Below are 13,962 nucleotides of genomic sequence, written 5' to 3'. Positions count from 1 at the left end.
GCTGGATGTATAGGAGCTGAGGTGTAGTGTATGATACAACCAAGGGGTAAGGGACGTCTCCTCACAGGTGAAGCTGGATGAATAGTAGCGGTGGTGCAGTGTATGATACAACCAGGATGTAAGCGACGTCTCATCACAGGTGGAGCTGGATGTATAGGAGCTGCGGTGTAGTGTATGATACAACCAAGGAGTAAGGGATGTCTCCTCACAGGTGAAGATGGATGTATAATAGCAGCGGTGTATGATACAATCAGGGTTTAAGGGACGTCTCCTCACAGGTGGAACGAGATGTATAGTAGCGGCAGTGTATAATACAATTAGAGTGTAAGAGACGTCTCCCTGCAGGTGGAGTGTGATGTATAGTAGCAGCGGTGTAGTATATGATACAACCATACTGACTCTCGCTGCTGAGGGAACATTTATTGGCTATTCAATAAATAGGAGAACTCACCCCAGCACAAATATAAAAATCATTTATAAAAAGACAGTGGCGGCAGCCAGGACCAACTGGCAGATAAATGCTTTGTTCTACATGGCAGCATCGGGGTCAGATTTTGTCCACGTAATTTCCTGGAAACAGCCCTTCGCGGCCTCGTATTCTGCCCTGCCACCAGCCGGAGGGATCTGCAGCAGTGAAGAAGAAATCAGTGTAAGCAGGAGCCAAGTAGACAGGAAGCCGATGGTGGAGATTGAAGAGTCACATACTGCCCTGTACCTGCAGCTATGCTGCCCGTAGAGATGGGTACTGGACAGCACACTGCCCCGCACTGAGCGGTCCAACTTTCTTCAGATTGCACATGGCCCGTCTACGGGAAGCCATCCAAGATGGAATACTTAGATTTTACATTGTGATGTGCCAATGGTGAAAAAGAAAGTTCTGACACTTTTACCTACCGCATATACTCGAGCCCGAGTATAAGCCGAGGCATCTAATTATGCCATGAAAAACTGGGTAAACTTATTGACTCGAGTATAAGCCGGGTATGCACTGTCCCCTCATCCCTATACTGGTATGCATGGCTCCCCCGTCCCTGTATGAACGGCTCCTTATTCCCCCATCCTTGTATGCATAGCTCCTTATCCCCTATCCTTGTATGCATGGCTCCTTATCCCTTACCCTTGTATGCATAGCTCCTTATCCCCTATCCTTGTATGCATAGCTGCTCATCCCCTATCCTTGTATCCATGGCTCCTTATCCCCTATCCTTGTATGCATGGCTCCTTATCCTCTATCCTTGTATGCATAGCTCCTTAACCCCTATCCTTGTATCCATGACTCCTTATCTCCTATCCTTGTATGCATAGCTCCTTATCCCCTACCCTTGTATGCATGGCTCCTTAACCCCTATCCTTGTATCCATGACTCCTTATCTCCTATCCTTGTATGCATAGCTCCTTATCCCCTATCCTTGTATGCATAGCTCCTTATCCCCTACCCTTGTATGCATGGCTCCTTAACCCCTATCCTTGTATCCAGGACTCCTTATCTCCTATCCTTGTATGCATGGCTCCTTATCCCTTACCCTTGTATGCATAGCTCTTTATCCCCTATCCTTGTATGCATAGCTCCTTATCCCCTACCCTTGTATGCATGGCTCCTTAACCCCTATCCTTGTATCCATGACTCCTTATCTCCTATCCTTGTATGCATGGCTCCTTATCCCTTACCCTTGTATGCATAGCTCCTTATCCCCTATCCTTGTATGCATAGCTCCTTATCCCCTACCCTTGTATGCATGGCTCCTTAACCCCTATCCTTATATCCATGACTCCTTATCTCCTATCCTTGTATGCATAGCTCCTTATCCCCTATCCTTGTATGCATAGCTCCTTATCCCCTATCCTTGTATGCATGGCTCCTTATCCCTTACCCTTGTATGCATAGCTGCTCATCCCCTATCCTTGTATCCATGGCTCCTTATCCCCTATCCTTGTATGCATGGCTCCTTATCCTCTATCCTTGTATGCATAGCTCCTTAACCCCTATCCTTGTATCCATGACTCCTTATCTCCTATCCTTGTATGCATAGCTCCTTATCCCCTACCCTTGTATGCATGGCTCCTTAACCCCTATCCTTGTATCCATGACTCCTTATCTCCTATCCTTGTATGCATAGCTCCTTATCCCCTACCTTGTATGCATAGCTCCTTATCCCCTACCCTTGTATGCATGGCTCCTTAACCCCTATCCTTGTATCCATGACTCCTTATCTCCTATCCTTGTATGCATAGCTCCTTATCCCCTATCCTTGTATGCATAGCTCCTTATCCCCTATCCTTGTATGCATGGCTCCTTATCCCTTACCCTTGTATGCATAGCTGCTCATCCCCTATCCTTGTATCCATGGCTCCTTATCCCCTATCCTTGTATGCATGGCTCCTTATCCTCTATCCTTGTATGCATAGTTCCTTAACCCCTATCCTTGTATGCATAGCTCCTTATCCCCTACCCTTGTATGCATGGCTCCTTAACCCCTATCCTTGTATGCATAGCTCCTTAACCCCTATCCTTGTATGCATGGCTCCTTATCCCCTACCCTTGTATGCATGGCTCCTTAACCCCTATCCTTGTATGCATAGCTCCTTATCCCCTACCCTTGTATGCATGGCTCCTTAACCCCTATCCTTGTATCCATGACTCCTTATCTCCTATCCTTGTATGCATAGCTCCTTATCCCCTATCCTTGTATGCATGGCTCCTTAACCCCTATCCTTGTATCCATGACTCCTTATCTCCTATCCTTGTATGCATAGCTCCTTATCCCCTATCCTTGTATGCATAGCTCCTTATCCCCTACCCTTGTATGCATGGCTCCTTAACCCCTATCCTTGTATACATGACTCCTTATCTCCTATCCTTGTATGCATAGCTCCTTATCCCCTACCCATGTATGCATGGCTCCTTATCCCCATCCTTGTATGCATGATTTCTATAAAAAACAAAAAACAAAAACACATCCTACTTACCTTCCTGCGCGCCTCTCGTTCCGGCGCCAGCAGCTCTTCCTGCAGAGCGATCACGTGGCCTTGCTCATTAAGGTAGTGAATATTCACTCCACTCCTATGGGAGTGGAGAGGTGTGAATATTCATTACGTTAATCCCTTCATGACCCAGCCTATTTTGACCTTAATGATCTGGACATTTTTTGCAATACTGACCAGAGTCCTTTATGAGGTAATAACTCAGGAACGTTTGAACAGATCCTAGCGATTCTGAGACTGTTTTTTCGTGACATATTGGGCTTCATGTTAGTGGTAAATTTAGGTCGATAATTTTTGCGTTTAGTTGTGAAAAAAAAAAATCGGAAATTTGGCAAAAAGTTTGAAAATTTCGCAATTTAAAAATTTTGAATTTTTATTTTGTTAAACCAGAGAGTTGTGCGACGCAAACAGTTAATAAATAACATTTCCCAAGTGCCTACTTTACATCAGCACAATTTTGGGAAAAAAAAATTTTTGTTGGGAAGTCATAAGGGTTCAAAGTTTATCATCAATTTCTCATTTTTTTCTAGCAAAATTTACAAAACCATTTTTTTTAGTGACCACATCAAATTTGAAGTCCCTTTGAGGGGCCTATATGACAGAAAACACCCAAAAGTGACACCATTCCAAAATCTGCACCCCTCAAGCTGCTCAAAACTACATTCAAGAAGATTATTGACCCTTCAGGTGCTTCACAGGAACTAAAGCAACGTGGAAGGAAAAATTGCACATTTTAATTTTTCCAACAAAAATGTTCTTTTAGCCTCAATTTTTTCATTTTTACATGGGCAACAGGATAAAATGGATCCTAAAATTTGTTGGGCAATTTCTCCTGAGTACACCAATGCCTCATATGTGGTCATAAACCACTGTTTAGGCACACGGCAAGGCTCGGAAGGGAAGGAGCGCCATTTGACTTTTTGAATGGAAAATTCGCTCCAATAGTTAGCGGACACCATGTCGGGTATGGAGAGCCCCTGTGTGCCTAAACATTGGATCTCCCCCATAAGTGACCCCATTTTGGAAACTAGACTCCCCAAGGAACTTCTATAGATGCATAGTGAGCACTTTGAATCCCCAGGTGCTTCACAAATTGATCCGTAAAAAATGAAAAAGTACTTTTTTTTTTCCACAAAAATTTTCTTTTAGCCTCAATTTTTTTATTTTCACATGGGCAACAGGATAATACGGATCCTGAAATTTGTTGGGCAACTTCTCCTGAATACACAGATACATCATATGTGGGGGTAAACCACTGTTTGGGTGCACAGCAGGGCTCGGAAGGGAAGGAGCGCCATTTGACTCTTTAAATGGAAAATTAGCTCCAATCGTTAGTGGACACCATGTCGCGTATGGAGAGCCCCTGTGTACCTAAACAGTGGAAACCCCCCACAAGTGACTCCGTTTTGGAAACTACACCCCCAAGGAAGTTATCTAGATGTGTGGTGATTGCTTTGAACCCCCAGGTGTTTCAATAAAGTTTATAGCGCCCGGGCGTGAAAATAAAAAAATCATTTTTCCCCAAACATGAACTTTTAATCCGCTATTTTTTTCCCAAGGGTAACAGGAGAAATTGGACCCCAGAAGTTGTTATCCAATTTTTCCTGAGTACGCTGATACCCCATATGTGGGAGAAAACTACTGTTTGGGCATACGTCGGGGCTTGGAAAGGAAGTAGTGACGTTTTGGAATGCAGACTTTGATGGAATGGTCTGAGGGCGTCATGTCGCGTTTGGAGAGCCCCTGATGTGCCTAAACAGTGGAAACCCCCAAATTATAACTTCAACCCTAACCCCAACACACCCCTAACCCTAACAACAAACCTAACCCCAACACACCCATAAGCCTAATTCCAACCCTAACTTTAGCCCCAACCCTATCCCTAACTTTAGCCCAACTCACTTTAGCCCAACTCTAACCCTAAGGGGTAAACTGGGGTGAAGGGGGCGATCACCAGGGCAGGAAGCTATTGCCAGGGCAGGGGGTTAATAGGGGAGCAGGGAGTGATCAGGGGGGCCATCAGCGGGGCAGGGGACGATCGCTGGGGCAGGGTGCGATCACTGGGGCGGGGGGGGTGATCACCGGGGCAGGAGCAGGCTGAGGAGATGAAGCAGATGGTGAAGGAGGTGGAACCGGCAGCAGCAGCAGGGGAGCAGGGAGCAGAGGTGGACGGTTGGAATTGGATGGCGGGGGGAGCGGAGGTCAGCAGAGGGGAGTACCTGATGGCAGCGGTGATCGCCATCAGTCGGTGGCAGGGCAGTATGCAGGCACATCGCTTTTCAGCTTCCAAGGACTGGATGAAGCTGGAGAGCGAGGCAGCCATACTTTACTTCGCCCCTTCACATCTGATTGGAGAGATAGCTTCACATGGGCGCTAGCTCCAATCAGATCTGGGGTGTGACAAAGAGGTCACAGAACGGATCGTAGCCACGGGAGGAAAAGCCCCCCCCCACGGGCTCAAGTACAAGTCCCCCTGTACCTGTAGGTCGGGTGACATTTCAGTTAACCCATTCACCCGACCTGCAGGAACACGATCCCCCCATGACGCCACATAGGCATCACAGGTCGAATTGACACCAACTTTCACGACGCCTACGTGGCGTCACAGGTCGGGAAGGGGTTAATGAGCGGGGCCACGTGATCACACGGCCAGAAGAACTGCTGGCGCCGGAACGAACGAGATGCAGCGAGGGCACGCAGGAAGGTAAATAGGATATGTGCTGGAAGCCAGCGGTTGCGGTTGTAACTGTGCTAGCGCAGTGAATGCCGCAGGCTTCTGCCTCCTGTCACCCGCTGCTCCGCCGCTCCCCCGCCGTCTTTCTGGGACAATGTCTCATGTATAAGCTGAGGGGGGCTTTTTCAGCACAAATATATGTGCTGAAAATCTCGGCGTATATACGCTATTTCATTTTTCCGGGACTAGTGAGGGAAAAAAAAAATTGTACAAAATAGATATAAAACATAGGGAAAGCGGATCTGTGGTGGTAAGTCCGCTTCCGAGAAACACCAGCCAGCGTGAGGACATGGTATAGCCGGTGTCTCCAACTTGTAGCTCGGGAGCCACATGTGGCTCGCGGCTGTCTGCCAGCTTGATGCATTAGCTCCAGGTCTAGCAAACAGGTCTGAAGAGCACATCTCAAAATGATGAAGATTGTGAGCAGCTCTGCACAGAAGAGCAGATTTGGATGCACATATGTTTAGAGATAATTTAACTATGGTAAGCTTGGGACGGGATGATACTACCTATCAGAAGAGACACTTGAAGCTGGGTGCGACAATGTGTTGGGAGAATATTGAATGGGCGTATTGAGGGAACCCCTGGATCTTGGTATACTGCTTCCCGGTGATTTATGTGGAAAAGTTTTCGTTATCATTATACCTGTAATGGGGTCTTGGGTTGCCATTACTGTGAGGTGAGTGGGAGCTGGATGTGGCTCGCGACCCTCTCTCAGAGCTAAATGTGGCTCTCAAGGTCAGAAAGGTTGGGGATCACTGTGGTATAGGATCTGCGGTGACAACTACCTTCTCGGACAATGTCCAAGACGTCGTTTGCATTGAAGCTCAGCTCATCCGTGTCCTGTGCATCGTAGGCATAGAGTGCGCGGCAGCGAGGAAGTTGAGGCTGGGGCTTAGGTTTAGGTGCTGGCTTGGCTCTTCCACCACCCGGCACCGGCTTCACTTCTTTGGAAAGCCGCCTGCAGACCCTAGGAGACAACACTTGGGTTATATCATATTTCTAGACCAGTGAATGGGATTTTCAGATTTAGAGAAGAGGAATAGTGCCACTTTTTCATAGCGGTGGGGTGCTGTTTAAGTGGAGAAAAAGGAAGATCTTTCTTCCAAGTCCAGGATGATCTAGAGGTATTCCTAGGGTCATCATGTGCACAACGTGGAGGTCTCCAGTGGTGTAAGTCTAGGTCTAGACAGCTGGAGCAGATCCTTTCAAACAGGGACCTCAGATCAGTTATCACCATCATTACTCTTCTGACCCCTTCCCACATCCTCACCCTGCCACTCCCTCATCAGGGACATTCATGAAGCCCAAGTCAATGTTTGCGGGTGGAGCCTTGGCCCTCGGGCTAGCCCCCTGTCTGGGTAGACTTGGCTGATCCATACTGCTCTGTCGGGAGGTGAAGGACATTCGTTGTGTCAGCCGGGAACGGGACTTCTTGTTGCCTCCATTGGACGAAGGAGCTTCTAGGAACCAAAACACCAGACAAGCTGACATTTCTGTAAAGAATAGAGGCCCTTGGCCCCATCTAAAAGTCACACTCACCGCACCCTGTAGCTCTGCCCCGACCATCAAAATACTGGCTTTTTCGGTTGTCCTTCCGTGTCGGTCCTGTAAAGAAGAGAAGTTATTCGTTGTGCCGTCCATTACCCATGACTCCAGCTCTTACTTACTAGAATTTGCAGGTAAACCAGGGCCGATGCTGACAACCATTGCCTTTCCTGATGCCTTGAGGACGGCCATGTCGCCCATTCCTGGCTGAAACTGCAGCTGTCGAGAGCCAGCAGCCCCCCAGGGAGTCCACCCTTCTTTCTTTACCTTAAACTCCAGCCTAGAAGGGAAAAACGTGTTTCTCCATCCTCAGGGACAAACACCTCTATATGGCAAGTCAGAGAGAATCGTCCTTACCACCCTCCGCATCCACTTACTGATTACTGAATCGCAGCTGCAGCTTCTTCTGCGTCCTCTCCTCGTACCGTTTATAGAGGAGGCTGAGAAACTCCGTCTTGAAGACGCTCTCCAGAACGCTGTCGTACTGTGCCTCGTGAATCACCAGGAAGTCGTCCTGCAGCTGACTGTGGAGAGCGCGGATGATGGTGGGGAGGATCAGAACCAGACCGGAGCCACCTTCTTCACTCGCAGTTCAGCTTTCCTTACCTTAATGATACAGACAGGATATCCTTCAGCTCAATCTTCCGCTTCAGTACCTCTTTGATTTGCCCCTTCTCTGGTCCTTGCTTCACTTTCTCTCGACCGATCAGGTACAGGAATTTGGGGGTCAGCACCAAGTCTCGCTTTAGGGACTATATCACATGTCTATGATTAGTGACTGGAGCACAAGCTTTGGCCGGGACACCCCGAGCCTACAGGAATAGTTCCTTACCTTAAAACGTCGATCAAACTTCACTACTGTGTCTGCAAAATCAATCCTCTCTCTGCGCCCCACAAATTGGCGAAGCTCCGGCAAGCCATCCATGCCAATGTAATCCCCCACAAAGTTCCTGTTGATGCTGTTCCTGCGCCGTTCCTTCTTGTTCAGGACGATGGAGGAAGCTGGTGACAGATAGGCTGTGGATGTGACTGCCAGCAGGCAGATTGCAATCTCTTGGTCACATCACCCCACCACCTACCTTCCTCTCTCATACGGATGTATTTGCGCACAGCTGTATGCTTGCGCCAGGCTTTCTGAATAACGCGGGCAAAACTGTCGTATTTCCTCTCCCTCATTTCTTCCAACAAGAATAGCTAAATCCACAAGAAAACTGTGATATAACTTTGTTACACACAGACGTATCAATACCCTTCCTACACTTACAGATTCAGGAGCTTTGATGAACACTTTGCTTTTGCCCAGCTGGTACTGATCAGAGTCCATGTTGACCGATTGCAGCAAGTGGAGGACCCCTTTCTTCTGGTCTCCTCCCCATTCTGGCCATGTCTCCCGTGTCAGTATGGCATAGCTACAGATACATTGCCCATTAGACCACGGGGTCCAGAGAAGTCACCCCAAAAAACATGCACACAATGTACTGCTATATACCGGGTAAGAAACTTCTGGAAGGCTCTACGATATGCATACCCTGCACGTCGCACACGGATGTTTTCCCGCAAGCCTAAATATTCCACCTGATGCTTCACCCTGGATGAGGAAACAGAATGAGTCAGATCTCTCTTCACCCATTGGGCTCAGGTTAACTCCCTCCTCCCCAGCTACCTGCTGTCCTCCCAGTCATGCGATTTCTTCGTCTCATTGGGCTTGATGCAGCGTATGTAGTGAGGGGTGCATTTCATCAATGCCTGCACCAAATCATTGGCTTGTTTCTTAGAGGAAATGAAATGCCAAGTTCACGGTCAACAGATAGACACAGCATAGAGTACCTCCGCAGAGCAGAGACCTGGAGCTTAATATAGATACTTCAACCAATAAATACGAAGCCTTACACACAGACCTAACCAAAAATCATGGAGCTGTTCACAGAAACCCCAGCCAAGAATCACGGAGCCATTTACAGAAACCCCGACCAAGAAACAAGGAGCCTTACCAAGAGACCTTGACTAACAAACACAAAGCCTTACACAGAGACCCCAACCAAGAATTATGGAGCCGTTCACAGAAACCCCGGCCAAAAATTACAGAGCTTTTAACAGAGAGCCCAACCAAGAAACATGGCGTCTCCTACCAAAAAACATATCCTTCCGCAGCGTCCCCAATGAAGAAACACTGTGCCTTACACAGAGACGTCGACCAAGAAACATGGAGCCTTACACAGTGAACCCAACAAAGAGATACTGAGCTGTACACAAAAACCTTGGCCAAAAATCACGGAACTTTTTACAGAGAACTTAACCAGGAAACCTCTACCAAAAAACACAGTATATTTTCCCACGGTCCAGAGTTCAGCGCAGTTCAGGCTTTGAGTGAGCGCAGCTTCAGTGACATCACCGCTAGTCACTGAAGCTCCGCTCTCAGCAGCTCATTCACCAGTGGTTTTTAGGCGAGACGGTTGCATCTTGGCACCGTCCAGGTTGAAAACTGTATAACTCCCAGATATGGATTACTGCATGGGACACAACGACGGACAGGTATGGGTATATTGTTGGTTTATTATTTTTTTTTTTTTTACAGGAGATCAAGGGCGTCGGGGAATTAGGTGTGGCAGTAAGTATGATCTACTTTAGAAACATTAAAAGAGTGTGTGTCTTTATTTCAATTAAAGGATTTTTTACTGGGTGTCTGTGTCCTCTTAACTATTTGACTATGGAGTTAGTAATGGGGGCATCTTATTGACGCTTCTGTATGATTATCCTCGGGGCTTGATGTCACAAAGGTGACATCAACCCTCACAACTATTACCCCACTTGCCACCGCTACAGAGCTAGTGGGAAGACCGAGGCTAAGTGCCAGAATTGGCGCATCTTAGAGATGCGCCTTTTCTGGGGTGGCTGAGTGCTGATGTTTTTAGCCAGGGGGGAAACCAATATCCATGTCCCCTTCCTAGGTTATTAATATCAGCCCGCAGCGGTCTGCAAAGCCTTTTCTGGTTATTCTAGGGGGACCCCACGTCATTTTTGGGGGGCCTCCCCTATTTTAGTAGCCCATAAAGGCTAAGTATACATCTGTGAGCTGATATTAATAGCTTTCCTTCCCAGGAAGTAAACATTTGCCCCCAGTCGCTGGCTTTCCCTCTACCGATTGAGAAAACTGCGCGGGAGCCCATGTCCTTTTTTTCAATAAAATAATCTTTTATTAATTAAATACATGTCCAGTAATTTTCACACACAGTGTAATTGTATTTGTAACTGACATCTATATATCTACCTATTCTATATGTATTTACTGTATGTAATGCATCTCTTCCATCCTGTCGGCTTCTACAGTGATTTTACAGAAGCCGACAGATTAATTACTGGCTTTTCTTCTATCGATCTTTCTGTGCAATATAATTACATATATATACTGTTTATGTGTGTGTTACTGCCATGTATATACATATGTATTCTATGTGTATATTTCTATTCTATTCTAACCGGTCACTCTGTGATTATACTGAACGTAGCACATCATTTGCCGGCTTTTAATCTATCTACTGTATCTGTCTAATATATGTGTGTGTGTGTTTTAAAGAATATTTCGTTTTAAAACGATATGTAAATGATAGAGAACTGCTATATGTAAAAGCTCATGTTAAAATCGCATTGCATAGGGATTTCATACGGATACATAGTTGCGAAGAAATCGCATCATCACATTGCAAACGGATTACACACGGATGACCATACGGAGAACACTCGTGCGACTCTTGGCCGAGAGAATCAGACCGATTTTTAATACGTTAAGTGTGACGCCGGCCTTACACAGAGATCCTGCCGGACCAGGTGGGAGGCAGGCTCTTGGCCTTCTACCTGGCCTGGTTAAACATTTCTAATAGCCCATGGGTCCTAAGCATTATTAAGACAGGGCTAAAATTTGATTTTCAGAGGATACCTCAGACTAAGTTTCTTTTAACGCCCATCCATTCTTCACCTACAGAACAACAGGCGCTGGAATCTGAGGTTCAGGAAATTCAACAAAAGGGTGTATTGATTAAAGTTCCTGAAGCACAAATAGGTAAAGGGTTTTACTCCCCCCTCTTCTTGATTAAAAAGCCAGATGATTCCTTTCGTACTATTATTAACCTGAAAGGTCTAAATAAATTCTTACTGGTCCACTCGTTCAAGATGGAGTCTGTTAAAACAGCAATAAAGCTACTGTTTAACAATTGTGTCATGGTAGTCCTAGATCTCAAAGATGCCTATTATTTCCCTATACACACAGATCACCAACAGTTTTTAAGAGTAGCAGTTTCACTGAGCGGCACTGTAGAACACTTCCAGTTCAGAGCACTCCCCTTTGGAGTTGTGGTTGCTCCCCGCATTTTCACTAAAATAATGGTTGAGGTCATGGAGCATCTACATGAACAAGATAGTTACATAGTTACATAGTTATTAAGGTTGAAGGAAGACTATATGTCCATCTAGTTCAACCCATAGCCTAACCTAACATGTTGATCCAGAGGAAGGCAAAAAAACCCCATGTGCAAAGAGTAAGCTCCACATTGGGGAAAAAAATTCCTTCCCGATGTTCTAGTGGTTCCATACCTGGATGACTTATTGATTGTAGGACACTCAGAATCACACTGCTCGGCCCAATTGGGGAGAGTGATATCAGCCTTACAAAGTTTGGGGTGGATTATTAATTTTAAAAAGTCACGATTACAACCCACAAGAGTACAGGAATTCTTGGGTCTCATCACAGACTCCAGATTGCAGGAATGCCGCCTACCAGAGACAAAGGTGGACAATATTCGGCGTCAGATGCTCAGGGTGGTTAATAGACAGTCACACTAAGGAGGGCAATGTCACTGTTAGGCTCACTCACGTCATGCATCCCGGCGGTCCTTTGGACCCAGTACCACACTAGAACCCTACAGTGGGATGTACTGTGCAATGCTAGTCGTCTACAGGGCCACCTTGAGAGATTTTCCTTGTCCGCCTCTTCTATACAATCCTTACGTTGGTGGTTGCACATACCAAACCTGCGGACAGGTGTTCCCTGGGTAAACCATATATCCTGAATGAAAACTAAGGATGCTAGCCCCAGGGGTTGGGTAGCACACATGGGTGATATGTGGGTCCAGGGGATTTGGACACAATCCGAACAAACCCTATCGTCCAACCTTAAAGAGTTATTAGCAGTAGAACGAGTTCTAAGTCATTTCCTTATGTCCCTACAGGGTCAACACGTCAGGCTATTTTCAGTTAACCAGGTAACTGTAGCTTACATTAACCATCAAGGGGGAACTCGGTCCAGATCATCAATGGAAGTGGCGGATCGTATCTTTTAGATAGCCGAGGTTCATCTACTGTCACAAACATCTCTTCACATAAAAGGAAAACACAACATCTTGGCTGATTACTTGCGGTGATATAATCCAATAAAGGCTGCTAGGTCATAACTTCTAAGAAATTCTTTTAAACAATGCAGATGTTGAATACTGTTGTTGAGCTTGCACAAATCTACTATATAATTGTCTAAGGGTCACTTCTGTCTTTCTGTCCTTCTGTCTGTCTGTCACGGATATTCATTGGTCGCGGCCTCTGTCTGTCATGGAAATCCAAGTCGCTGATTGGTCGCGGCAAAACAGCGACGGGCACAGTCCGGAAGAAAATGGTCGCTCCTTCCTCCGCGCAGTCAGTGTCCGGCGCCCGCATACTCCCCTCCACTCACCACTAACACAGGGTTAATGCTGGTGGTAAGGACCGCGTTATGCCACAGGTAACGCACTCCGTAACCGCTGCTATTAACCCTGTGTGACCAACTTTTTACTATTGATGCTGCCTATGCGACATCAATAGTAAAAAGATCTAATGTTAAAAATAATTAAAAAAATAAAAAATCGTTATATACTCACCGTCTGTCGGCCCCTCCTCGCGACGCTCCGGTGACGGCACCATGCATTGCGATCTCGCGAGATGATGATGTAGCAGTCTCGTGAGACAGCTACGTCATCATCTCGCGAGACCGCAATGCACTCTTGAGACCAGAGTGCACAAGGAGCGTCGGTAACCACCTACTGGATCCAGGGGCCAACGGAAGGTGAGTATATAACTATTTTTTATTTTAATTCTTTTTTTAACAGGGATATGATGCCCACATTGCTATATACTACGTGTGCTGTGCAATATACTACGTGGCTGTGCAGTATACTCCGTGGGCTGCGCAATGTACTCCGTGGACTGCGCAATATACTCTGTGGGCTGCGCAATATACTCCGTGGGCTGCGCAATATGCTACATGGGCTGCGCAATATGCTACGTGGGCTGCGCAATATACTACGTGGGCTGCGCAATATAATACGTGGGCTGCGCAATGTACTACGTGGGCTGGGCAATGTACTGCGTGGGCTGGGCAATGTACTGCGTGGGCTGCGCAATGTACTACGTGGGCTGGGCAATGTACTGCGTGGGCTGCGCAATGTACTACGTGGGCTGCGCAATGTACTACGTGGGCTGCGCAATGTACTACGTGGGCTGCGCAATGTACTACGTGGGTTGCGCAATATACTACGTGGGCTGCGCAATAAACTACGTGGGCTGCGCAATATACTACGTGGCCGTGCAGTATACTACGTGGGTTGTGCAGTATACTACGTGGGCTGTGCAATTTACTACGTGGGCTGTGCAATGTACTACGTGGGCTGTGCAATGTA

General features: G+C 46.7%; 1 protein-coding gene across 5 annotated transcripts in view; it reads right to left on the bottom strand.

Annotated features, from left to right (window-relative positions):
- Nucleotides 1-401: 401 nt before the first annotated feature.
- LOC138681226 (unconventional myosin-Ie-like) overlaps nt 402-13,962 on the bottom strand; it is a 110,620-nt gene continuing 97,059 nt past the window's right edge. For 4 of the 5 annotated variants that reach the window (XM_069768557.1, XM_069768594.1, XM_069768576.1 and 1 more), the window contains 12 exons: nt 8,928-9,034; nt 8,754-8,852; nt 8,529-8,673; nt 8,344-8,458; nt 8,097-8,266; nt 7,871-8,016; nt 7,642-7,788; nt 7,387-7,544; nt 7,259-7,324; nt 6,990-7,179; nt 6,505-6,686; nt 402-624 (listed from right to left, as the gene is read on the bottom strand). In XM_069768557.1, coding sequence (XP_069624658.1) covers nt 548-624; nt 6,505-6,686; nt 6,990-7,179; nt 7,259-7,324; nt 7,387-7,544; nt 7,642-7,788; nt 7,871-8,016; nt 8,097-8,266; nt 8,344-8,458; nt 8,529-8,673; nt 8,754-8,852; nt 8,928-9,034 — 1,602 coding nt within the window. In that variant the 3' untranslated portion in view covers nt 402-547. The remainder of the gene's footprint in view (nt 625-6,504; nt 6,687-6,989; nt 7,180-7,258; nt 7,325-7,386; nt 7,545-7,641; nt 7,789-7,870; nt 8,017-8,096; nt 8,267-8,343; nt 8,459-8,528; nt 8,674-8,753; nt 8,853-8,927; nt 9,035-13,962) is intronic. The other variant, XM_069768584.1, reaches the window with a different exon arrangement.

Source organism: Ranitomeya imitator, chromosome 1 (assembly GCF_032444005.1).
Source record: "Ranitomeya imitator isolate aRanImi1 chromosome 1, aRanImi1.pri, whole genome shotgun sequence".
NCBI classification, from domain to species: domain Eukaryota; kingdom Metazoa; phylum Chordata; class Amphibia; order Anura; family Dendrobatidae; genus Ranitomeya; species Ranitomeya imitator.
The sequence above is the reverse complement of the archived record's forward strand: the minus strand, read 5'-3'. Positions and strand labels throughout refer to the sequence as shown.